The sequence below is a fragment of the Podarcis filfolensis genome (genome assembly GCF_964270895.1).
Source record: "Podarcis filfolensis genome assembly, chromosome: 10".
Classification (NCBI taxonomy): domain Eukaryota; kingdom Metazoa; phylum Chordata; class Lepidosauria; order Squamata; family Lacertidae; genus Podarcis; species Podarcis filfolensis.
Window position 1 is genome coordinate 29,344,975 of NC_139612.1, and position 24,659 is coordinate 29,369,633.

The 24,659-nt window shown below is 40.3% G+C and overlaps 1 protein-coding gene across 4 annotated transcripts in view; it reads left to right on the forward strand.

The window, feature by feature from the left end:
- Window positions 1–989: 989 nt before the first annotated feature.
- The window catches only part of USP15 (ubiquitin specific peptidase 15), a 52,557-nt gene continuing 28,887 nt past the window's right edge, over window positions 990–24,659 (forward strand). For 2 of the 4 annotated variants that reach the window (XM_083574422.1, XM_083574424.1), the window contains exons 1-6: window positions 1,082–1,402; window positions 9,981–10,108; window positions 10,663–10,793; window positions 16,014–16,140; window positions 16,658–16,803; window positions 22,342–22,403. In XM_083574422.1, the coding sequence (XP_083430548.1) occupies window positions 1,119–1,402; window positions 9,981–10,108; window positions 10,663–10,793; window positions 16,014–16,140; window positions 16,658–16,803; window positions 22,342–22,403 (878 nt within the window). In that variant the 5' untranslated portion in view covers window positions 1,082–1,118. Of the gene's footprint in view, window positions 1,403–9,980; window positions 10,109–10,662; window positions 10,794–16,013; window positions 16,141–16,657; window positions 16,804–22,341; window positions 22,404–24,659 lie in introns of all 4 variants that reach the window. The other 2 variants (XM_083574425.1, XM_083574423.1) reach the window with 2 other exon arrangements.

The window sequence follows — 24,659 nt, forward strand, 5'->3', positions numbered from 1 at the left end:
GAGGTACTGTGGGTAGAGTTTTATGCATTTACACTTTTGCAAACCACTTTTGAGTAGAGGGTATACAAATAAAAGTGATTGGTGTTTCAAGCCACACTTATCTGGGAGCAAGCCCCAATGAAAACAATATGAATTGCTTATCTATAGGGTTGTACTGAAATCCAACTGCCCTTTTCCCTAGAAGCCCTGAATATGTATGTGTGCCTGTATATAAGCTTGAAAACAGCAGGTATACATGAAAATAAAATAAATGCCTACTATTAAGTGTCATTAAAGGACAGAAGAATGGGTAACTTCTCACATAGTAATGGGCAATGGCACTCAAGTTATATTTTTAATGTTAGATATTTTATTGGAGGCTTACAGAAAGAAACAGTTTAAAGCAAACACCTTGCAAATGGGTTCAATTAAAGCCATTACTCATCCCATTTGACGTCCAGTTCATCAATATGAACTTCCCTAACCACCTCTAATTTAATTTACTTACCACCACTCCCAACCCCACCACGGCTACGTTTTATTAAAATGCACATGCCACGCAGATATCACCGTATGAAGCCACCTTAAGTTATCATTACTATCGGCTTAAAATTAAGAATGAACAGCGCCCGATTCTGCAGGCAACACTGAGATTCCTGCATTCCAACGGGGTTGGACTAGATGACCCTTGGGGATACCTTCCCATTCTACAATCCTGTAATTCTGTGATATGCCTCCTGCTGCTGGCGGGGGCTGCAGGAATATCCCGCATATTACGGTACGCTAAAGATCCCACCGCAGCGGCCTCGGCAGCATCACATCCATCACCCGCTTTAGGCCAGCCTTTTTTCCCGACCCCTCGCCCGACACATTCCTCCAGACTACAACTCCCATCAGCCCGGAGGCTTGGGGCTGATGGGAGTTGTAGTCCGAGCCGCCCGATTGGCGAAGACTCTTCCCCCCTCCCCCTCGTCCCACACAGCCCTGCTCCTCTTCGCATTCCCTCCGCTGCCGCAGTCCTCCCGCCCGCCCGGTGGCGCTCGCGTCCCAGAGGCGCCGTCCTTTCCCTCTCCGCAACCTTCCCCCGCTCTTTCCCTGCGTCCCTTTCTCTCCTCGCTCCCCCCGCGCTGCTTCTGCCGATGGGGTTGCCGAAGTGGGAGGGGGTCGTGGAGGGCGTTTCCCCGGTCGCCGCGCGGCGTCACTCCCAGCATGCAGCGCGGCCCGCTCCTGCCGCCGCCGCCGCTGCCTCCGCCGCTCCTGTCACCGCCGCCGCCTCTCCCGCCGCCGTCACTTTCGCAGCTGCTGCCGCCGCCGGCGCCGCGGGGCTGGGAGACATGGCGGAGGGAGGCGCGGCGGACCTGGAGACCCAGCGCTCGGACATCGCGGCGCTGCTCAAGACGGCGCTCCGCAAGGGCGACACCTGGTGAGGGGCAGGGAAGAGATGGGGGGAAGGGGAGGCCGAGGAGGGGGAGAGGCTGGTGAGGGGCCCTTCTGAGTGACAGGTGCGGGCGGATCCTGCCTGCCTCGCCCACCTCTTTTTCTTGGGGGGGAGGTGGGAGGCGGCAGCAGCCCGCCGCCCTTCCTCTCCGCCCCCCCCCACCATCACCACCCCCCAAAATGCGCTGGGAGCGGCATCCCCATCGAGGAAGGGGCTCACCTTGCCTCGCAGGTGGCGCCAAGGCGGGGCCAGGCGCTCACAGCCGTCCACCCGCCCCCCGCCCCTCCGCGCATCTTTCCCATGACAGGTTCTGGATAGGCAAGGTTTGTGCCAAGGTGCTGCTTCCCTCTCTCACCTGCGAGAGGAAGAGGCGAGCCGGTCCAGCCGGCTTTCAATTGCAGGCACTTCTTCTCCCAGGTGTTTTCTCCTATTGTTTCAATCGGCCGGAAAACTACCACACACAAAAAACCACACACACACCCTATTTTTTTCTGTGTATTGAAGGCAACCAGTGATCGAGTGTGAATGTTTCCTGGGTTAAGGTTTCTCATCCACAGCATAGGCTTTCCCCCAGAAAGCTTACATATTGCAAGGCCTTGTCTTTTCTGCCTGACTGTTGCTTGTCACTTCTGGATTTCCTGTAGGGTTTCACCTCGCCTGGTTTCTTCCACAACACTCCTTTCTTTTCCTCTCCACCCTCCCCGTAGATTGTATTTATCTGCAAACTGTGTCATTGTTTTAAGTTTTTTCTTCTGGTGCAGTACTAGCTGAAATACCTGGGAAATGGATCTTGCCACCTCCTGGCTTAATTGTGCTGAATCTTGAAGAACGTTTTGGTATTTGTGGAGTAAGATGTGACTAAACAGATCAATTGTGCACACATGTTCCCCCTCCCCTCTATTAAAAGAGAACTTAATCCTGGGCCATGGGGAAATTCTTGGATTTTGGAGATTGAGGATAACTTTGTGCATCCAGCAGCCACTGTGTTATCTTGGAGCATGCAGAACTGCCAGTGGGATTGTGGCCTGGATATGTGAAGATTTCATAAACGGGCTGTTGTGACTACGTGTGTCATGGCAGTAACATGTATCACGCAGTGACAGTTCATACAAACAGCTGCACCTTGTGAATCCTATTTAGGCAGCAAGCACAAGGGTGACTGCATGGAGGCTGTCAGGTGTGTCAGTCAGCCTGATTTTTCATAAGTTGTTTGAAACTTGTTAAAGTACAGTCCGATGCATGTTTACTCAGAAATAAGTACCACTGTCTTAAATGGGGCTTAGAGAGCGATCCTAACTGCTAGTCAGAAATGCCAGGGCTGAATGGTGCAGTGGAGCTTCTCTTGCTGGCCAAAGCGCAAGGCGGGGGGTGTATGTAAGCGAAAATGTTGATTTTACTGTGCCAGCTCCTTGCTATTACAGCAAACAGGCCTATGATCAGTAACTGGAATCCAGTGGGCCTTTGTCCAGCCCAACTCTGCCGCTACTCCCTTGCTCCTGTTCTTTCAGAGAGTACAGCAGCAACTTCCATGGTTATGGAATCGCGTGGAGTGACACCACTATCACATCCTAACCCCTTCCAGTGATCAGGGTTAGGGTTGCTTTATTACTCCCTACTGATAGGTTTTAGGATTGCAGGGTTAATTATACCAATTCATTGGGTTTGTTCAACTATAATTTATGTTACCATAGAAGAAGCAAGTGGGCTTGAGTCTTGTCAAATACAGGTGTGTAGCAATTAAACACTTAACCTATTTCTCATTTGTTTTCTATGTCTGTCATTGCACCCGGAAGTCTGAAGTTTCCTACATGTTAAGGCCCAGTTCAAATGCACTGTTGCTACTGGGAACTGGGAACAAGCTTGAGCACTCCCCCTGTTCCCTCTTCCTCTTTTTTCACTCTGCTTTAGAGGAGACTTCCTGGCTTGCCAAATCAGTTTCCCATTATGTCTGAGCTGGAAATTGTTCTCTAAGTCCTGCCTACACACAGCACAGGTTTATTGTGATTTGCAAGCCAGGGTTATAGGCAGCATTAATTATGGTTTCCAAATCACAGTAATCTGATTTAATAAACCAGAAAGTATCTTCCCAAGCTGGGGAAGCATAGTTAGTTGGAGTGGAAGCATGGTGTGTGAACTTGACTTGAATTACATTATCTCATCTCAGCCACAAGCTGCTACTCTCTCAGTAATCATCCTGCAAAATCACAACTGTGTTGGCCTACCTTAAAGAGCTGATGTGAGAATTGCTGACAGAGTATATGTAAAGCATTTTCAGGTCACTGAATAAATTTTACAGTACAATTCTAAACATGTTTACTCAGAAGTAAGACTTATTAAATTCTGTGAGACCTTAGTTACACATTTCTGTCCCAACCATACTATATAATTTTGAAGAGTTCTTTTGAAGTTGGGACTAGAGATGAAGATGCAGCATATTCTTTACAAATTATGAACTACCCTACAACTAGGTGAATAAGTGTGTCCATTGTCACATCTGCCTCCCCCTTTTTCCCTCAAGAGCTCAGTGCACCATACACAGACACCCCATTTTATCCTCTCAGCAACCCTGAAAGATAGTGTAGACTGTAGACTGAGTGATAACAAGAGGTTCAAGGCCACCAGAGAACTTTATGGCTGAGAGAAGGGATTAAATGCTGCACTACACTAGTTCTCATCTGCCTTTCATTGTTTAACACAAATTTGTGCACGCTTACTCAGAAATATGTCCCACTCTTTTCATTTGGGCTTTTTTTTCTAGGTGTGCATATAGTATAGCAGCAGCCCTAATTAGCTACTAAAACTGGCCCCATAAGTATAACGGCATGAAATTAAGACAGGTAGTAAGTCCTGTTTAGGGATTCACATCTTTTAACTAGGCATAGGTAGACGATCATGCTGCAGGAAGTGTGACTCACCTTTCTTCTATCCTGCTGCACAGGCATTCCTTTGATACCCACTCCCTGAAGAAGAATGGTGGGTGATATGAGTATTTGTACCAACTTCTTTCTGCCACTCCATACAACTGAACCTGATGGCCTGGCACCATTTTGAAAGACTCACTCTCTGCTTCATTGTATTGCTGATGGCTTACTAAAAGCTTCTATGGTGGGGTACACTAGTTGTCTTCTTCATAATGAATTGATGGCTGCCACAAGCAACCTAACAACTGTATTTGTAGAATTCTGGTCCCATTGAACTCAGTGGGATTTACTTCAGAATAAACATGCTTAAGGTTGTACTACCAGATAAAATCTCACACTAAATTATTGTGATATATTATATACTGGAGTATTATGAGAAGGTATAGTCTTAAACTCAGAGAGTTGACGATGAAAGTTGTAAGCAAGTGTAGTAATGAGTAACGTTTGTGTTGTTTTAAGATGAATTGAACTTCAGAGGTTTGCTGTAATTTGAGAAGCTATACATAGTTTCTCCTATTCTAAGCATGAAGATTTCAACATCTGATTCCGTTTTTCAAACATTTGTATGACAACATACTTCGTCACAGAGAAGAACTATAGTTCAGAGATAGTGTACATGCTTTGCATGCAGCAGTTCCCAGTTCTAGTCCCAAGCATCTCCAGGGGAAAGTCACCTGTCCGAAACTATGGACAGCTCCTGCCGGTCAGCATAGGCAAGGAGATTGCCAACCTTTTTGGTCCCATGAACATATTTGGAATTTTGAGAGTGCTCAGTGAGCAACAGTGCTCACCACTATCTCCCTCCCATCCTCTCAGATTGCTCCTTTTCTGTCCAGCTGCTCAGGTGTTGATCTGTATGTGCTTTTCAAGGCTAGGATAAGCAGCTCAGGTGCTGAGCTGAGCCTTGAAAAGTACATAGAGCTGAAAGCAGTTTTAGAAACAGAGATATGAAAGCTAGGAGCTAAATGGCACCTTAAACCCAGGTTATGCGCGCAACAACGGAATGTCTAGGCATCTTCTTTTTAATAACGAATACGAATGAACTGCAGCTAAAATATTATGTTCATTTTTCATATGGTCTAGTCCTTCCCCTGCCCATCCCCCTGATATTCTTGAGAGGGTCTCTTCTCTAGTCTTCAGAGAGTAGCTGGAAGTGGGGAGGCAGGAAAAGGTCCTCCTTTCCCTCTACTCTGCAGTTTTAATCTGAAATCATAGGCGCAGTACTGCACCCAGAGCTCAGAAACTGTTTGCTAGTGAAAAGTGCGCCTAGAACAATGGTAGTTTCGAACACTGGCTAAAAGACGTGGTAAAGTGTGTTGATTTCTGACTTTCTCCTTTGGTACTGTGCACTTTCGAAGTGGGAGGGGAGACAATCACCATTTCTGCCTCATAACCAAAGCAGCTGTGAGGAATGCAGGGGAGGGAGGAGTTCGGAGGCTTTGTGGGCAGCAGGGTAGCACTCTGCACCTTCAAGGTGACCCCATTGGTGACCTCAGGTATAGACATTTATGAGCTCCATGGACCAATGGTCTGATTCAGTATAAGGCACCTTCCTATGTACTAAAGATATTTTCTCAAGTATTTTTGAAAACTCCAAACCTGCCACATTACATCTGATAGATAGATAGATAGATCTAAGACTGCAATGAGCTTCATAACAATAGACCTAGTTAATAGTAACATGCTTCGGTTAATGTAAGAATCCTGCAAGTACCTTTATGTTGTTTCCATCATCGTGGCAGGGTTATATTTACAAAGAGCTTAATTGTAGTGATGGGGCTTGTTCACCCAATATACCATAATGTTTGGGAAATGCCCATTGACAGGAGCATGATCTCTATTCATGTATTAGCTTGCTGCGATTAATTATATATGCATGCATGTTTGTGCATATGGAGGGTTTGAGAGTGAGTGTGCCATGCTTAGTATGGTTAAGGAAGAGTAAAGGAGAAAGACAAAGTGAATCTGATTCTACTGGCTGTTCCTGCTCCTTGCTTGTGTTGTGGTGTCTTGGATTACAAACCTAGTTAGAATGTGGAGAGTATCCTGCTCCCCACCCCCACTGCTGCCCCAGCTGCTACGGAGGGGGGGGTGAGGCAAGGTGCAGTAGGTCCAGTTATCTAGACTGAGCTCCAGCCTTCCAGTTATGAGCTGTGGCAGTGAATATGTAATGAAAGTCCTTCCGCCTGCCTTTTGAAACATTAGCATTTAAGTTCAGGAACGTGGAGGGAGAGAGATAGTTTTTTGAACTTGTAAGTACCCTCCCACTAGTTGGACACTAGTTTAAAAAGGTAAAGGACCCCTGACAGTTAAGTCCAGTCGCGAACGACTCTGGGGTTGCAGCGCTCATCTCGCTTTACTGGCCGAGGGAGCCGACATACAGCATGACTAAGCCGCTTCTGGTGAACCAGAGCAGCGCACAGAAACGCCGTTTACCTTCTCGCCGGAGTGGTACCTATTTATCTACTTGCACTTTGACATGCTTTCGAACTGCTAGGTTGGCAGGAGCTGGGACCGAGCAACGGGAGTTCACCCCGTCGCGGGGATTCGAAACGGCAACCTTCTGATCGGCAAGCCCTAGGCTCAGTGGTTTAGACCACAGCACCACCCATGTCCCTGGACACTAGTTTAGTGTGTAATAATTATGTTTGCTTCTGATCTAGATGTGTTTACTACTAGCCAATCACACCTCTAGGCACGATCTTCAAGGCTGTGCATAAGTAGTCTCCTATATCATCTTTGATGTTCATACAGTGTTTCCTAGAATAGCAGAAGATTATGGCAGTTGCTTTTCTCTGTCTGGAAACATTCTTTAAGTGTATAGGACTATGCACCAAACATCAGGTGCAGAAGAATAGAAAACCAGAAGAATTTCTGCAAAAATTACTTAGATATGATTTATAATGGGAAGAAGATAAAAATCCATTCATTTCGTATTTTTAGTTCAAACTGCATGCTACAAATATTAACACATAGAGTATTTACACAGGATACAATCTTTGTATCTATTGCTGTGTGTCATAGCAGCTGGGCATTCATGGTCCATAGCTCAGTCCCTGGCAACTTCAGCCGATGAATCCTAATAGGGCTGGACAACAGCTGCCAGTCATTGTACAGAATACTGAGCCAGGGTGGACCATTGATTTCTTATGGTATAGTCCTTAAGTGGTTCGTTCTTGGAGCCCATTTCCCAAAGCACAAAATTAATCCCTAATTTTTAAAACAAAGGACAAAAGGTAGATTCACTTCAGGGTTTTTTGTGTGTGCTTAGAGTCACTGGTCAACGTGTAAAGAATCCTCAGCCAAATATGCATTCAGAAATTAATTCCAGTAGTTCAGGGATGTAGTTAGCTGTTACCAAGATTTTTACCCTGCCATTTCACATGTGTTTGGTTTTATTTTTCCTGTTAGCTAGTTGAAAGGCATTTAATAGCTTCTTAAAACTTACTTAGCTCTTACTGGATTTTCTTTTATTTAATTTACCCAAGATGCTCTCTGTAATTGCATTTTCAGTGTCATAAGTAGGTCTTGTCCTCTGCATGTTTTTTAAAGGTTCTCCCGAAATTTGAAGAGTGTATAAAAACAAGGGGATCTATACTTAATAGAACACCATTAGAACGTATTGTTGCTTGATTAGAAAGATGCATGCAGAAGTTTAATCCTGGACATTTGCGTTTAAATAGCCAGGCCACAGGTGATAGAGGAAACCCATGCCAGTGACCTTGCAAAGCCATTGCCAGTCAGAATTGATGTTATTGGGCGTTAGATGGACTACTGGTCTGACTCCACCTAAGGCAGCTTAATGGTTACTATCTACCCCATGACCATGAGATGGAGTATGCTGTAAATGTAAACATATTGGCAGAGAGAATATGCTGGACAGTTTCTCTCCTTTCTTTGTCTACGAACCCAGCTGTAATAGTTAAAAATTTCAAACAGTTGCCGCTTCCGTCTTCACTGAAAGGCTTATGAAAGCCATAGAGAATGCACATTCACAACGGCAAAAAGTACAGAGGTGATTTCGGTATCCTTACTATGAATTTGAGGTATAGTCAACTGATATTAAAGTAATGTGTACTTTCTGAATCATGTTCAAGCACAGATGTGAAGTAGAGAAATAAATGGTCTATGCTTTCTTTTTCCTTATCACACAAATTTGGTTGTTGATTGTTGCTATCAATATGTACTGGAACACACAGCAGTTAGAATCCACTCCTGTGCTAGAATAATATCCCAGCGATTACAGATAAGTTTGATGAACAGCTCCCCCCTCCCCAACTTCATAAAGCAGTTTTTCCCAAGGACATTAATATACATTTGAGAAGAATGATTCAACAAAGGAATAAGCACTACTTAATGCTGCCTTTTGATCAGGCTGGTTTAATTATTTTTAAAAATAAGCATCTGAAATGTAAACGATGAGTTTCACAGAGCAAAATGAACTGAACCGTGTTGTGTTTCAAAACAGTCTGACGTGAAGGAATATAGTCAATAGGTTTTTATAACGGGTTAAATTGTTTAGTTAGCAGCTTGAAGTCTAGGATGAAAATGTTTCTTTGACTATTTCAACCAAAGCTTTGGCTGTATCTGAATCATTTATGCTGACATGTTTGTGATCTGATGAGATTAAGTATTTGTTACACTTCATGAGAATGGGTAGAGTCTCTCTTCCGTCCATAGGAATGTTGAGTATACAATGTATTCTATAAAGGCTGGCACTCTTTATAAAAACAATTTATAGTGCAATCCTATGCATATTTGCATGCAGTCTACAGTCCTTTTCTTACTACAATTTTCTGGTCTTCACTTTGATTGCATAGTTCTGTTCTCTTGGGAATTATTTGTCTGATGGTTGTCCACATTGGGTGCTCATGAACTACAATTAAAAATATGGTGTTGATTACTTAGAGGAGGTATTATGCCAGGCTTCCTCAACCTCGGCCCTCCAGATGTTTTTGGCCTACAACGCCCATGATCCCTAGCTAGCAGGACCAGTGGTCAGGGATGATGGGAATTGTAGTCTCAAAACATCTGGAGGGCCGAGGTTAAGGAAGCCTGTATTATGCAATACTGTTCATCTGTGCTTTCTGATATGATGTAGAGGGTGTTTAAAACAAGATTGCTAAGCAGGCATTTGCTATTAACACTGTTAAGAACAAGCCCCAGTTATCTGCTATAGATAGGCATATTTTAAAAGTTAGGGATGAAAGTGGCAAATCATTTCTTCTGGTTTGATTTCATGTTTATTTTAATATTCTGGCATTTACTGATAATAAATTTAATTATGGTAAGGAACATGAATGTGAATATCTCTTTCTGAGGTTTTTTTTTAAACAAGACTCATCAGATTACTTGTTGGAAAGAAACTCAATTAATAGTCTCTTAAGATGTACCGGTATGTCTCAGTAGATTTGTGTAAATGCAGTTTCTGAATGGTTGATTGCATTCTTTCTTGTAATAATACATATTTAGTCAAAGCAGTCTTAATCTTCATGCTGGAAGCAGCTCTGCAGGTGTGTTCTGTCGTATTTTGGAAAATTCTCCAAAGTACTATTCAAAATATAAATACAATAAAAAGTCAGTCAATTGCATCATTGGTTAAGACTTTGATCTTTCATATGTATATTTTCCTCCTTTTTAAGGTATTTAGTGGATAGCCGCTGGTTCAAACAGTGGAAAAAGTATGTTGGATTTGACAGCTGGGACAAATACCAGATGGGAGATCAGAATGTTTATCCTGGTCCTATTGACAATTCTGGACTTCTCAAAGGTAATCACTGTTGAGTATTAAAAAAGAAAGCAGGAACCTGATGTATCTATGAATTATAAACATTGCATATTATTGCAGTTATCTCACCCTGTCATTCTTAGGTTCCAGAATATCTGGGAATTTCTTCTTACAAGTTAACATTTTCAAATACAGTAGTTCAGATTGGATGATATCCAACAATGTCTGTCCACTAGTGGAATCAATATTATTTGTGACACAGATTTCCCCTTCTTCCCACAACCACTCATGTGCTCCCCAAATCTGCTAGGGAAGAGCATGGAAGAGTAGAGGGGGGGAAACTATATTGCCTGAGGGGATTTCTCTTGTTTGATATTGGCAATCACCCTTTATTCCATCAGGGAATATGTTGTTGGTTTATAAATACATTTCAGTTGTCTCAAACCTGATCACTTGTGATCTTCAATCCCTTTGTATTAGAGAGTGTGTTAAATACTTTCGTTACCCAAGAAAATCTTTTAATAAGAACAATTTAGAAAGAGCAACTGTGACATCTAAATGTTGTCATCCCTAAATATGTAAACATTTCCTCATAGATGGGGACTGTCAGTCTCTCAAGGAACATCTCATTGATGAGCTGGACTACATTCTTTTACCAACTGAAGGCTGGAACAAGCTGGTTAGCTGGTATACTCTTATGGATGGCCAGGAACCAATTGCACGCAAGGTACTTCTTACATTGAATACTGAAATATCTATACTTTCACTTGAAATGCTCCGCTTACAGTGCTACCAGTTAAATGCGTAGGAGTAATTTGAATGTGTCCATATCATGTCATGGTTTTTGCAAGTTAACTAGTATTGAGTCCTGGCATTAATCAGTATTAATGGCTTCATTTCTTACTCAGTATTAATGATACATTCATTTTTTTTAAGCATGAGAACAAAACATTGATGAGACAACTCTTATCATCTTGTTTATTATTTCACCAACCTAGTACAGCCCTAGTTACTTCTGGCCTGGTTAATGATAAAATATTTCTGTTAACTTCTCCTGACAGTTCTGTGAGTAGGGTAGAAATTTGTCCTTGCTTTGGCATAGCAAGGCAAGTTCTAACCCAAACCATGTAGATAAGCATTAAATTAGGTAAACATTGTTTCAGTTTTATAGTGATAACTGTTTCAACTGCAGCACTGTTAACTGCTTAATCTTGCATTCTGCTTAAGTCTGTTCTAATCATATACCTTAACTTTGTACTTAGATTTTGGACACACAACTGTATGAAGCATTTTGTGCTAATAGCAAAAATACATTGTGTACTGAAATATTTACAGGCGATGCATTTTTAAAAATGAGAATTATTAGACTCTGCTGGAACTTGGACATACCATTCACTTTCCTGTATCGTTCCACTTTCTTCCTTGTCATGTGCACTCTCTTATGATACATTCATTAGAAGACTCCCTTTCTAGGCAGTGTTCCTTGCAACAGCCTTCCTATGTCTGTTCATGTCTGTATCAGTTTACAGAATACTCACATTTTTCTACACAGAATGCCCATTGCTTATGTAATATGTATTTTGGAAAAAAGGAGAGTAGGTAATATGTTATTATTAGTTATTTATCAGTTTCATGTATGAATCACTTCCTATGAGGTTATTAAAGCAATTTGCAGTACAGTTAAAAGCAGTGAAAACAATTGCTGATATAAGAAAATTTAAAAAACATCAAAGTGCATGTAAAACAACAGTTGCATACATCAAATCAATTTCACATCCAGTACAGTTACAAGGTTAGGATAACACTCTCCATTTGGAAGAGCACTGAAAGAGGAAAGTCTTTTTTAAAAAAAAACCCTAAAAGAATAGAGATGGCACTTGTCATCTATACACAGTCAAACATCAGTTGTGGAACGTAATCCGTTCCGAAAGACCGTTCAACTTCTGAAACGTTTGACAACCAAGGCATGGCTTCCAGTTGACTGACAGCTAGGTTTTTGCACAGTGGAAGCCATGTTGGACATTCGGGTTCCGAAAAATGTTCAAAAACCGGAGCACTTACTTCCAGGTTTTCAGCGTTTGGGAACCGAAACATTCGAAAATGGAGCCATTCGAGAAATGAGGTTTGCAGGGGTCAGCAAACCTTTTCAGCAGGGGGCCGGTCTACTGTCCCTCAGACCTTGTGGGGGGCCAGACTATATTTTGGGAGGAAGGAAATGAATTCCTATGCCCCACAAATAACCCAGAGATGCATTTTAAATAATAGCACACATTCTACTTATGTAAAAACACGCTGATTCCCAGACCGTCCACAGGCGGTGAGTGAGAAGGTGAGTGGGCTGCACCCGGCCCCCAGGCCTTAGTTTGCCTACCCATGGAAGTGTGAGGCATGGGGAACTTGACATTGACATCATGGCAAGACCATCCAGTATGTTCCGTCACACAGTGCTGAGCTCCTCTTTCCTTCTCAAGAAGTGCCAGTGACCTGCTGTTTTGAGATGCTGCAAGAGCACCACTCATGCTGCCTCATCAACCACTACTGTACTTAAAGCCAGTGTTTTATTTTTGTAGTCAACTACTGAGGCTCAGCATTAATCCTATGAAATAGTCTGGTTAACCCAGGTATCACATTCCTAGACCTCTTCAGTTTTCTATGGAGGATATAGGCAGTGCTCCCCCCCCAAAAAAAAATAGGTGCCGGTACTCACCATGAAGTTGTTACAGTAAGTGCCACACTTTTTAACAACAACAAAAAGAGGTGCTGGTATTGCAAACCCTTGAGTACCCCCTGAAAAAAAGCACTGGGTATAAGTTCCATTCAGGTATCATGTTAAATCATAGTTTGAGTTTCCAGACAGGCAGACAGCTTTTCAGGGTGGCTTGTCTGTTTGTTTCCTGTCCTCTTAGCAGTCAGCTTCACACATTTCTCCGTGGTTCAGTAGCACTGCAAGGAGAGTAATGGCTGTAACTATGGCTTGTCCATTTTGATATCATGTCCAATTATACACAAACCACAGTGTGCAAAACCACTTTAACCATTTTCTGATTTGCTGGCTCACGACTGAAACTGGTATTTATCATAGGTAACACATGTACTCCAGTTTTAGCGGTGGATAAAGATACAATAGCTTCATTGATTTATATTTTGGGAGGAGTTGAAGAAATGAAATTTCTTTTCTTCATTTGCCTTTGTCTACAGATCTTCTTAGCTTACAAAGCTGATGGGCAGGGCATTATTATTATTATTGTTATTATTAATTGTATTTTGCAGAAAGACTTACTTGCATGTTGCTGTCTGAGAAAATTAACTTTCTTTGTCCAGTTAAGATCTTTTGTAGTGTTTACTCCTCCTGTGAAGAAACCATATATTGTATCCATTTATTGGATATTTGGGATTTATTGTGGGCTAAAATTTGAAAATGTGTGGCTTCACTGTGGCTGAAATAATAACCTAAAATATTATATCTACATTTCTGTTTTCAAGAAATATTATCTGTGTTGATGTCTAAGCATTCTGTTTTAACATCCAGTTTTAAGGATACTGGAAAACCTGTGTGTTGCAGTTTAACATTACTCCAATATCTTGCCTATGATAATAAGTAGTGAAAGGAAGAGGACCGCAATTTCATATTCATATTTCTAAGCCCCATAGATATCAGGTTGTTCTGGCAGAGTATAGACGGATAGTTTTGTTGAGATAAAACATTGTTCCAAAGGAACCTTGGTGGCTGTATAGTTGAGCCAAAAATCTGCTTACTTTTCATTTAAAATTGCTAAACTGCTTGCTTACAAAGGTGTTGAACCATTCTACTGAAAATAAGGGACCAAATCAGAAAAATGCCAAGTAATAGAAATTGGCTTATCCATAAGCAAAACCTCAGCTGATCTTGGGGGGGGGGGTTGTAAGTTGCTTGGCTGCATAGAGAGGTTTTGGTTGCAATGAAAACTAAAAATTAAGAGCATATGCTGGCTTGAATTGTTGGTACAATTTACAATATTGTTATTTTAACACACTCCATCATGAACCATCAGTTTAGGAATAGCATAGCAAAGGTAGATCCGGCTTGTATATAAAATGCCACCGACATCTGTTTACCTGATACCCTTCCTGGATGCTCCATCTCATTGCATGCCATCACAACTTCCCTCTCTTTGCTTCTGTGCACATCTTTCTTTCCACTTCCAGAAACAGGGAGAGATCCGTGACAACCAGCAGCCATTAGCCTGTGTTTCCACAGTGTTGCATTTGCACTAGTAGTTCGTTTTTATATGTAGCCCTTCATTATCTAAGCTGCATTCAGCTTAGATACAGACTTGCAGCCCAAACTATGCATGTTAACTCGGAAGTAGGTTCAGTGGGACTTCCCACTGGAATGTTAAGCATACATGGTATTGCAGCCGTAAACTGGAAGGATGGACCTTGTGTGCAGAGAGCTGTTTTGATTCAGTTTCAATTTCAGATTTAAAACCGTAGTGGAAGCAATCCTGCATGCAGCTTCTGAAATTCAACTCTGCGTAACACAGGGCTGCATTCTAGAGGTGTTCTGCTCTTCCTTCCAGACTTAGAACTAATAATTCTGCATTTAGAAGGAAGGACAAGGGGCCCTGCTACATAATCCCTGGAACTCAACTAAGTTTTGAACTGGGAGAAGAGCATGGGACTTGCTTTGTCTTACATATAAAAGCTACAAGTTGAACAGAGGTACCAAACTTGAACAGAGGTACCTTCCTGCTTGAGGAAGTTGCCTCTGCTCAATTTCCTTGGAAGTCCTTAGCCCACCCTGACCATAGCCCACCCCATTTGGCAGGGTCTCCTGACCCTACATGGAACATTTTTAGGGGGCTAAGGGTACTGCCTTGTGGAGGAAATCAGCTTCTACCAGCCCCAATAAACATGCTTAACTCTGCATACAACATAAAACAATTTTTTAAGCTGCTCTGAGAACTTGTTGAATATGTTAAATCTTTCAAATTAAAAAATCAAAAATTTGAAATGTACTTTTAAAAAATGATAGCCCAAATTCTTAGCATGCTAAAATTTGAAGCAAACATCGTTTTACAGCTTTTCAGTGCTTCTTTGAAATAGTGGCATTCACATATCCCTGATTGTAACCTTAGCAACAAGAATAGCTGTGTTTTATAGTAACACAAGGTGGTATCACTCTTCTGTTGCACTTAAAGCTCAGCTGCAGCAGTACATACAAATAATTTGGCATAAGCAAGTTCTATAGATTCAGTTTCCCCTAAATATCCAAGTCAAGCTACGAAATACCTGGAAAATGCTTATTAATATACTAATACTTCCCTTTAGTGAGTGTTCATTAACTCTGTTGCTATAGCATATTACTTCTAGCAGTTATTTGGTACCTCCTTCTTCACCATATTTGTCTGATGTATCACATATCAGGCTGATGGCTATTTTCAGGACAGTCTACATGGCTGACTTATGCAGTTACAGCATAGAAGATCAGATGGAAGTATATACGAGGTGATTGTGAATATTCTGCTTACTTCAATTTGCAAGTTTTGTCATTCGTTAGTAATATATGACAAGGAACAAATTAGAAAATCATTTTCCTAAATAAAAGTGAAAATTACCATATCACTTACTTAGAAAATCAGTTAACCAATGTTGTAACTCTTGCTGGTATTATATATATTTTATTCATTGTACCGTTTTTTTTTTGTTTTTTTTTGGAATATTGGTAATGTTATATAGAATTAGTAGGGGCTATCTTGTTAATTGTAAACATATTTTTAAACGTAAAAAGAATGATTATGATCTAGCTTCCATGCTTTTTAAAATCATAAAAATTCTCAAAGTGTTATAAAACATCAAACTCTAAAATAAGAACTGAGTATTTGGAAGTGTTCAGAATTTTGTTTTATGCATTTAGGGATTAATATATTCTATTCAAATAACCATTCTTGATCTGTTTGTATTCCAGGTAGTTGAACAGGGTATGTTTGTCAAGCACTGCAAAGTAGAAGTATATTTGACCGAATTAAAATTGTGTGAAAACGGAAATATGAACAATGTAGTAACAAGAAGATTTAGTAAAGCTGACACAATCGGTATGCCCATAGCTGTCTATAACATGAATTACTGCTTTTAAAACCTTCTTTAAAATGTGTCTTTGGATCTTGTGGGGTTTTGTAGAACATGTTTTATGACACATTCACAGTATTAATAATCGTATTTGTGTGTAAAAAAAGCTCCAGTACAAAGTTCTCCCTAGTGTTATAATTTGAATAGAATAAGTGTAAATGTATATAATAAAGATTTTTATATGACCATAGTCTGAGAAAACTGGCAAAGTTCAGATTCCTCAGCTGAAATGAATGTCAGGCCAAAGAAGCTTACTAATCTTTTTTAAATGCATGTGGTCAGTTCTTTTAAGACATTGAGTAGAATGAGTGGCTAAACCCAGTTTATATCCTCAATTCATACTGCTGCATGTATCTGTATAATCTTGCCATTTGCTTTTTGTATGTGGTGTGTTGTAACATGGATATTTACAACTTGTGCAACCAAGGAATTATGATACCATGGGTTCTAAAAAAAACGTTTCCCCCATTTCTGTCAATATAGACACAATTGAAAAGGAGATAAGGAAAATCTTCAATATTCCAGATGAAAAAGAGACCAGGTTGTGGAACAAATACATGAGTAACACATTTGAACCTTTGAATAAACCAGACAGTACCATACAGGACGCTGGCTTGTACCAGGGACAGGTAGGCTATATGTAGAAATCTGAAATTCTGGAGATTTTCTACTCTTCTGGCATATATTCATGGTAAAATTGCTTATTGAGGACATCTTATTCTTAAAGTTTGGTTAAAGTTTATTTCAGCTTTATACTTAATTAACCATGTCTGCTGAGGCTGGAGAAATGGTTATCGGCCTATATGAAGATTTATGACTTGTGATTCTTGAACAGTGTCTTTCCATACTAGATGGCAAAACCACTCTTAAATGTCATTTCAAATGTCATTAAATGTCATTTCAAAATCAGTTTTTTATATGAACAATAGTAAAAACCCAATTCCACTGCACATAAACTCCACCTTTAAATCCACATTTTCTTGACTGGGCACTAGGACACCAAGTGTGTTCCATCGTCCAGTAGTTTAAAGGCAGGAAAAAGTAATCACTCCATGAGCATCTTTGAGTTGGCTCATCCTTGGAGCGGAAGTTTGTTTTTCCTGCCTTACTTGAAAGAGACCTGATTTTGCTGGTTCTTTGTGTATGCTTTGAGAAGATCTGGGTGCAGTGAGTGGATGCATGCCTAATTCTGTGTTACAGAGTTTGGGTAAAGTTATCCTTTTTTCCATTTTAGCCTATTATTTTGGAGCTACCTCTTTGCCTGGGATTTCCCCCACCTATGTTTGTGTCAGTCTTTCCCTGAGACCTTGTCTTCCCCTCAGTGTCTGCATGTGTTGGATTCCCCTGCTAATAGAACCATAACTAATTGCCCCCTTGCTATTGAATTAGTTCTTCCTTTATTCCTCCCCTATTGATCTATAACATACCAATTAATTATAAAATAATTAAATTGTAAATTATAGAATTTTGATCAGGCCGTAAACCTTGGCCTGATCTAAATTCTTTCCCTTTGAAATCGATTGGTCTGACCCTACACAGTTTTTCCAGAGCCAACGCTTGCTGCCTGTTTAAAAACCTCCAAGTTGCTGCTTGTTGCCTGTTTTAAGATCAGGTCTCAGTTTACTGGACTAATTAAGCAGCAGTGTGTCAGAAGGATAAGAGAAAAGTGCAGCTGAGGCCAGGAGGGTGGGCAGAGGCCAGGAGGGTGGGCAGAGTATCTAGCATTTGGGGCATGGCATGCCTGAAGGAGGACAGATATGGTGTGAAAACAGGCACCCACAATTTTTTTGGATTCTGTAGGAACTGCAGCAGCACTACACAACCTGATTGGCCCTGCTGCACTGGACATGAGATAATAATAATTAATAATAATAATAACCTGCCCATCTGGCTGGGTTTCCCCAGCCACTCTGAGCAGCTTACAGTACATAAAAAATTGTAAAACATAGACATTAATTTTTTTCCTATACAGGGTTGCCATCAGATGTATTCTAAAAGTAAGATAGTTGTTTATTTCCTTGACATCTGAAGGGAGGGCATTCCACAGGGTGGGCTCCACTACCGAGAAGGCCCTCTGCCTGGTTCCCTGTAACCTCACTTCTCGCAGTGAGGGAACCGCCAGAAGGCCCTCGGAGCTAGACCTCAGTGTCCGGGCTGAACGATGGGGGTGGAGACACTTCTTCCTTCAGGTACACTGGGCCAAGGCCGTTTAGGGCTTTAAAGGTCAGCACCAACACTTTGAATTGTGCTCAGAAACGTACCGGGACCCAATGTACGACTTTCAGGACCGGTGTTGTATAGTCTGGGCGGCCACTCCCAGTCACCAGTTTAGTTGCCGCATTCTGTATTAGTTGTAGTCACCGAGATCCCTGCAAAACCCAAATGGGTCCACATTGGCAGTGGTGGCAGCAGACAGCCACATTCCAAGTGGTGGCATATGCCCTGTGGCAGCAGTGGCAGGCAGAAGAGAGACCATCTATAGTGATGTTGGAGAAGTGCCATGCTCATTATATAGGATAGCAGCAGCACTGTTTGGACTCTAGACAAAATGAGCAGCTGTCTGGAATGGATGAAGGGTTCCTTCTTTCACTCCATTTTATCTTCGAGGGATTAGTTTTGGGGAGTTTTCAAGGGCACTCCATGGCCTATTCTAATATTATATTGCTTAAGGGTTTGTTGCTCCTCTGGCCTGTTGGTTACACAGCAAGCCACTGCCACCAAGCAACGAGTAAGCTTCCCTCATACTGCCACCTCTGATCAAGCGTTTTTACATCAGTCTCGGCATAGAGATTCAGTGGTTTCTATCTTGCAGTTCAATACTGCTCCTACTGCTGCCACCCTGGCTAAAATGTGGTTGTGCATCAGGAAGAAAGTGTCACATTTACTCCTCTTATGATGAGACAGTTGAAAGAGGCTGCCAAAAATACCAATATGCTTGATACCATTCAGTCTGTCAGGGCGAATGTCCAGCCCACCATGGTTTCTCCTAATGTGCCTTCCCCACAGCCTTCTCCAGATTCACATGCTGTGGCAAGAAGGCAAGTGGGACTCCAAAAAGGATGTTGTTAAGGTTAATAGACATTTGTTAGGATCCCATATCTTTAACCAAGAAGATATTAAGAAGGTGTTTCTAACGGCTGTACTTCTGTAAGTGCTATCTCCTAATAGTATTTTATGCAATGGTGATTTTAAATTCAGCTTGTGAGATTACAGCCTCAGCTTCTAATATTGGGTGGCTAAAAATAGATTTAGTGTTACGTATACAGTAGTGCCTCGCAAGACGAAATTAATTCGTTCCGCGAGTCTTTTCGTCTTGCGAGGTTTTTCGTCTTGCGAAGCACGGTCAGTCGCAACTGCACCTCTTCAAGCGGTTTTAAGAAAAAGGAAACAAACTTGCAAGACGTTTTCGTCTTGCGAAGCAAGCCCATAGGGAAAATCGTCTTGCGAAGCAACTCAAAAAACGAAAAACTCTTTCGTCTTGCGAGGCATTCGTCTTGCGAGGCATTCGTCTTGCGAGGTACCACTGTACCGACCAGAAGTAAGATTTTATTAAACTAAAAAATATATTAATGTAGTCTTGTATTCATATAAGGGCCAGAATGCCCAAAGAAAAATATATAGTCATCTACCTGTAAAATATTGCTTCTGTTATTTATGTCTGTTACTTTATTCTCTTTTTGAGCAGTATATATTCTGTTTTATATTCAAGTTTTGTATGTGTGTATTTTATATTCTTAATTGTGAGGGTTTGAAACAGGAAATAGATTTTTGGCAACACTGCCATTTTCTCAGTGGATATTTTCCCAGAAAAAAATGTTTTGTTTTTTAAAGATTGGTCCAGTCATTATATGAAATGACATAATTATTTTTATGTAATTCATATTGTTTGTTAGTTACTTTGATCCTGAGATGATATGTAGGCTTTTTTCCAGCTATATGCAAATCTTTCTTTTGCCCCCTTTCAAATTTTGGTTATATTAATACCGAATCTTTCTATTTTATCTTAATTGACTTTATATCCAATTAATGGTCTATAATCTGCTATCAGCTTTTCTACTTCTGACAAAGTCTGAATTAGATTTGTCATTGATGTATAGTTATGTTTTATCATTGTTTAATTTCATGCCTTTTATCTTTCACCTTCTTTTATTTTTATGTCGGTTCCAAAGCTAAATCAAATAATAGTGCTGTCAGAGAACACATTTGCCTTATGCTTTTAGTTAATTTCAAAATGGATAATGACATATCACTTATGCAAATTTAAGCTTATTACTTTGTTTAAGACCCAGCTTCTGTACTTGATTCCAAAATTAAACAATATAAGGGTCTCAAATAGAAAAGGCCATTCTAGCTTATCAAAGGCCTTTTCAGCATCTACATTTTTATTCTATTCTATTCTATTCTGTAATAAATGTGGAAGAAATGATTCCTTCTACTCTTTGGTCCATTATGTGTGATGAAAGAATGTTGAATATTCTACAGAGCTGCCTAACAAGAGGCTCAACAATAATGCTGTATGTGAAAAGAATTTAACCTGTATAATTTTGGGTTGTAACCAGGCATAGCAAAATCATGCATTAAATATGTTAAAATTTAAAATTAATATAGCTTGGGTTCCATCTGCAGTGGCTACCTGCTATGTTTAATTACCAGAAATGCACTGCCTAGGCCTATAGATATATAAAATATGTAGTCCTGGTCTCACTGGGACTGTAGGGATTATAGCTGTAGTAGTTCCACTGAAATTAATCACCCTAAATTAGTCAGGTCCATTAATTTCATTGTGTCTGCTCTGAGTATGACCAACATTGGATGCAACCCAGGATATATAAAACCTATAGGGTTTTCTCTAGGCTGCGGCATTGTATTTTGGATAACTAAGTTTGATTGGTGGTCCCTTGCACCATGTCATCAGCATACTGTAGTAATTAGTGGTTTAAAATCTTTATCTTTTCATTCTAAATTGGTCATTATAATCTATCAATAACCCTGAAAAAAGACTTTGTGTAATTCTTATTGGAAAGGTTTTTATATGCAGATTAAAAAGCAGAAGATAGAATACAACCTATTCTGGTACCTGTCCAAATAAAATATTTCAAAACATGTATCAGCATCACTGTTAAACAGTGGTTTGCTATATATTAATGTAGTCCGGGGGGGATTCACACTATTTCCAAAGTTTCTCAGAAATTCTTACTCAATTCTGTTGAAGGCTGCAGATAGGACACATTTAGAAAGATCAGAGCTTTTTGTTTGATAGTATTGGTGTTTTGCATTTTTAAAACTTTGTTGTATCTGCTTATAATAAAGGAGTGTTGGGAATGCAGGGGGGGAATGAGTAAATACCGTATTTTTTGCTCTATGACTCACTTTTTCCCTCCTAAAAAGTAAGGGGAAATGTGTGTGCATCTTATGGAGCGAATGCAGGCTGTGCAGCTATCCCAGAAGCCAAAACAGCAAGAGGAACTGCTGCTTTCACTGTGCAGCGATCCCTCTTGCTATTTTGGCTTCTGAGATTCAGAATATTTTATTTCTTGTTTTCCTCCTCCAAAAACTAGGTGCATCTTGTGGACTGGTGCGTCTTATAGAGCAAAAAATACGGTATCCACTTCGAAATATAGCACTGTCAGTTTTAAGGCATGAATCCATTTGCTGTTTCTGCAAGAGTAAGGAGTGATAACCAGCTGTGTCCAGTTCCCAGAAGAAGGGACTTCTGCTTTCATAACTGGGCTTCTACGTCCTCTCTTCAGCTCCCTGCACATCCCCAAAATTTGCTCTGGAGAGTTGGCAGAGATTTGAAGCCAATTGAGAGGAAGGAAATGTTTGTGTGAGTGAAAGTTTGTGCACACAAAATTGACTTTCATCTGTAGATATAAGTTTCATTAGCCCTATCAATAGTACAGACATTCAGTTTTGGGATGCATATTTGCCACCTCTTCAAGGTGTGTGTTGGTGTATGTCTATATGTGTGCACAAGGAGAAGGTTTTTTGTTCTGATTTTAAATGAGCGATAATCTCAGGAAAATCTTGAGATTCATACTGTTTCCGTAATGGATGTTATATCATTTCTAAGTGGATTAATGTCCAGTTGATAGTCTTAAACTGTACTCTCATTTTCCTTAACTGTAATGAAGTTAGTTTTTCTCTTTAAATTTTATTCAATATAGGTATTAGTGATAGAACAAAAAAATGAAGATGGAACATGGCCAAGGGGTCCTTCAGCTCCAAAGTAAGTGATTAAAACAAATCAGTGCTTCCCACAACGTGGCTTATTGGATTTGCTTCTGTACCCCAAAATATTTTCAACGTAGTTTTGGAAACAGTACATTCATGTTAGTAATATATGCCTTTCCTTGGAAGAACAAGAATTATATTCCACAGGTTTATGTGGCTGGTAACTGTTCAGATGTTATTAAAGAGCATGTATTTCTGTAGACCTGTGGTTAAGTCATTATTGCAATATTAGGAATCTGGGCTAAATATGAATAGATTCTTTTATATGGGAAAGATGTCAAAACTACTAATCATTGCGTACGTTATTTTCCTTGTGACCTTTTTTTTTAAATACTATGATTATTGATTGTCTTCCGTCTTCTGTCTTCTGTCTTCATTGTATTACAATAATAGGATTGAATAAGACCAATCCTGTGACTTATTGTATTTCTTGGTCACATTCTATGTCCATGGGCATACAAAGCAATGTACAGAAAAAGCCATAACATATTAAATTATGATATACAGAATATAGTTAAGGAGGAGGCTGGGGAAGGTCACTTTAGGAAGCATATTCCTAAATGGGTTATTATCAATTTCTCCCAAGGGTGCCTGGAATTGGCCACCATCACCACTTGACATTATTTATTTTTAAAAATGGTATGTTAGAAACAGGTCCATTTTGTACATCTGATAGGTCTAAATAAATATGTGGCTTTAAAAGCCCAGATTTCACTCCACAGTATGAATGGAAGGGCATTTCTTGAAGTTCAATATCTACTTGTATATTTTGAGTTTCGTTTCATTATTTACTTATTATTTAAATAGAATGTTAATATCCTAAAATCTTTAGTGTTCTAAAATACATTGTTTAGAAAAGAGAAACAATAAGCCCTTTTGCTCCAAACAGTACATCTTAGTAGAGTACTAAAATATGCTTTGAAATATTTCATATAGCAGCTTCAAATAATTTTCATAAGGGTAAATGTAGCAAAAAGAACAAACACCCCCGTTTCCTAATGAAATACTTCAAAACCTACCTATATTGCCATGTGATCCTGCTAAAGGCAAAAGGGAGAAAATGAGAAGAAAATTCAAAAGATGTTGAAGGAGGCGTGGGAGAAGAGAGAGAGTGGAACAGTTTCCTTTTCTATAGAAATGCTGTAAATATAAACTGAAATGCAGAAGCTGATTCTACATACTGTATCTAGATACAGATTAATAGATAGCAGTTGTATAAGCATGAAGATGTGTGGGAATAATTGCTAAAATTGAGCAAGTTTCCAAATTCAGCAGAATATGCAGCCAAGCAAACTTTGGATGCTTAAATACCTTCCCTAAGTGATAGAAAGCAATCAGACTGCTTTTAAGATTGAATGGTTATAGGTGAAGTGCCTCTACAAAATAATGTTTAATATCTCTAAGAATTTACCATTTAATATTTGCACTTTCAAACATCCTTCAAAACTTGAATCTTTATACCGAATGTTATATATTTGGTTTTGGTATTGAAATACACTTGGAGAAGGTTACAGTAGCCCGCTACTATGCCGTGTGCTGAATTATTCATTTGTATATTCAGATTTTAACTTCACCTTTAAGACAGTGTTCATCTGGGCGTGATGTGCAGTATACCCATTCTAATCTAAGGGAAATTGCACCCTAGAACCGATGGCCTTCCAGATGGTGTTGGACTCCCATTGACCCCAACCAGCACAGCGAATGCTCTGGAATGCTGAAAACTGGAGTACAACACATCTTGAAAGGGGCCACATCTGGGCGTGATGTGTACCTGCACTGTGCAGTATACCCATTCTGAGATCATGCCATCAGCGCAAGCCTTTTGGCTTGCAAGATGGATCGATCTTACATCCCCAGTGTGCTGTTGTGGGATTTCCCCTGACAGACACATATTTGTGGGGTAGGGAGAGAGGCAAAAAGCCCAGTTGTGCTAGCCGAAGTCCTTGTGCTAGCTTCCACTAGTAGGGACTCATTAGTTGAATCTGGCCCTTAAGGCACATTATTGAGCCATCCTACTGAAGGTTAGCAGGTTTGAATCTGGGTTTGGTCAAACAGGAGTTCCATGCACATTGACTTGAATTCCATTGTGGGAAAAGGTGGGATATGAATGTATTAAGTAATAATAAATAATATGTCAGCACATCAAAGAGAAGCTATTGGGCCTTGCTTCAACATGTTAGTTTTTTAGGTGCTAATATTTCATTGTGCTGCTGCTTTGTTACAGGCAGTTCCTTACCTAGATGCTAGACTT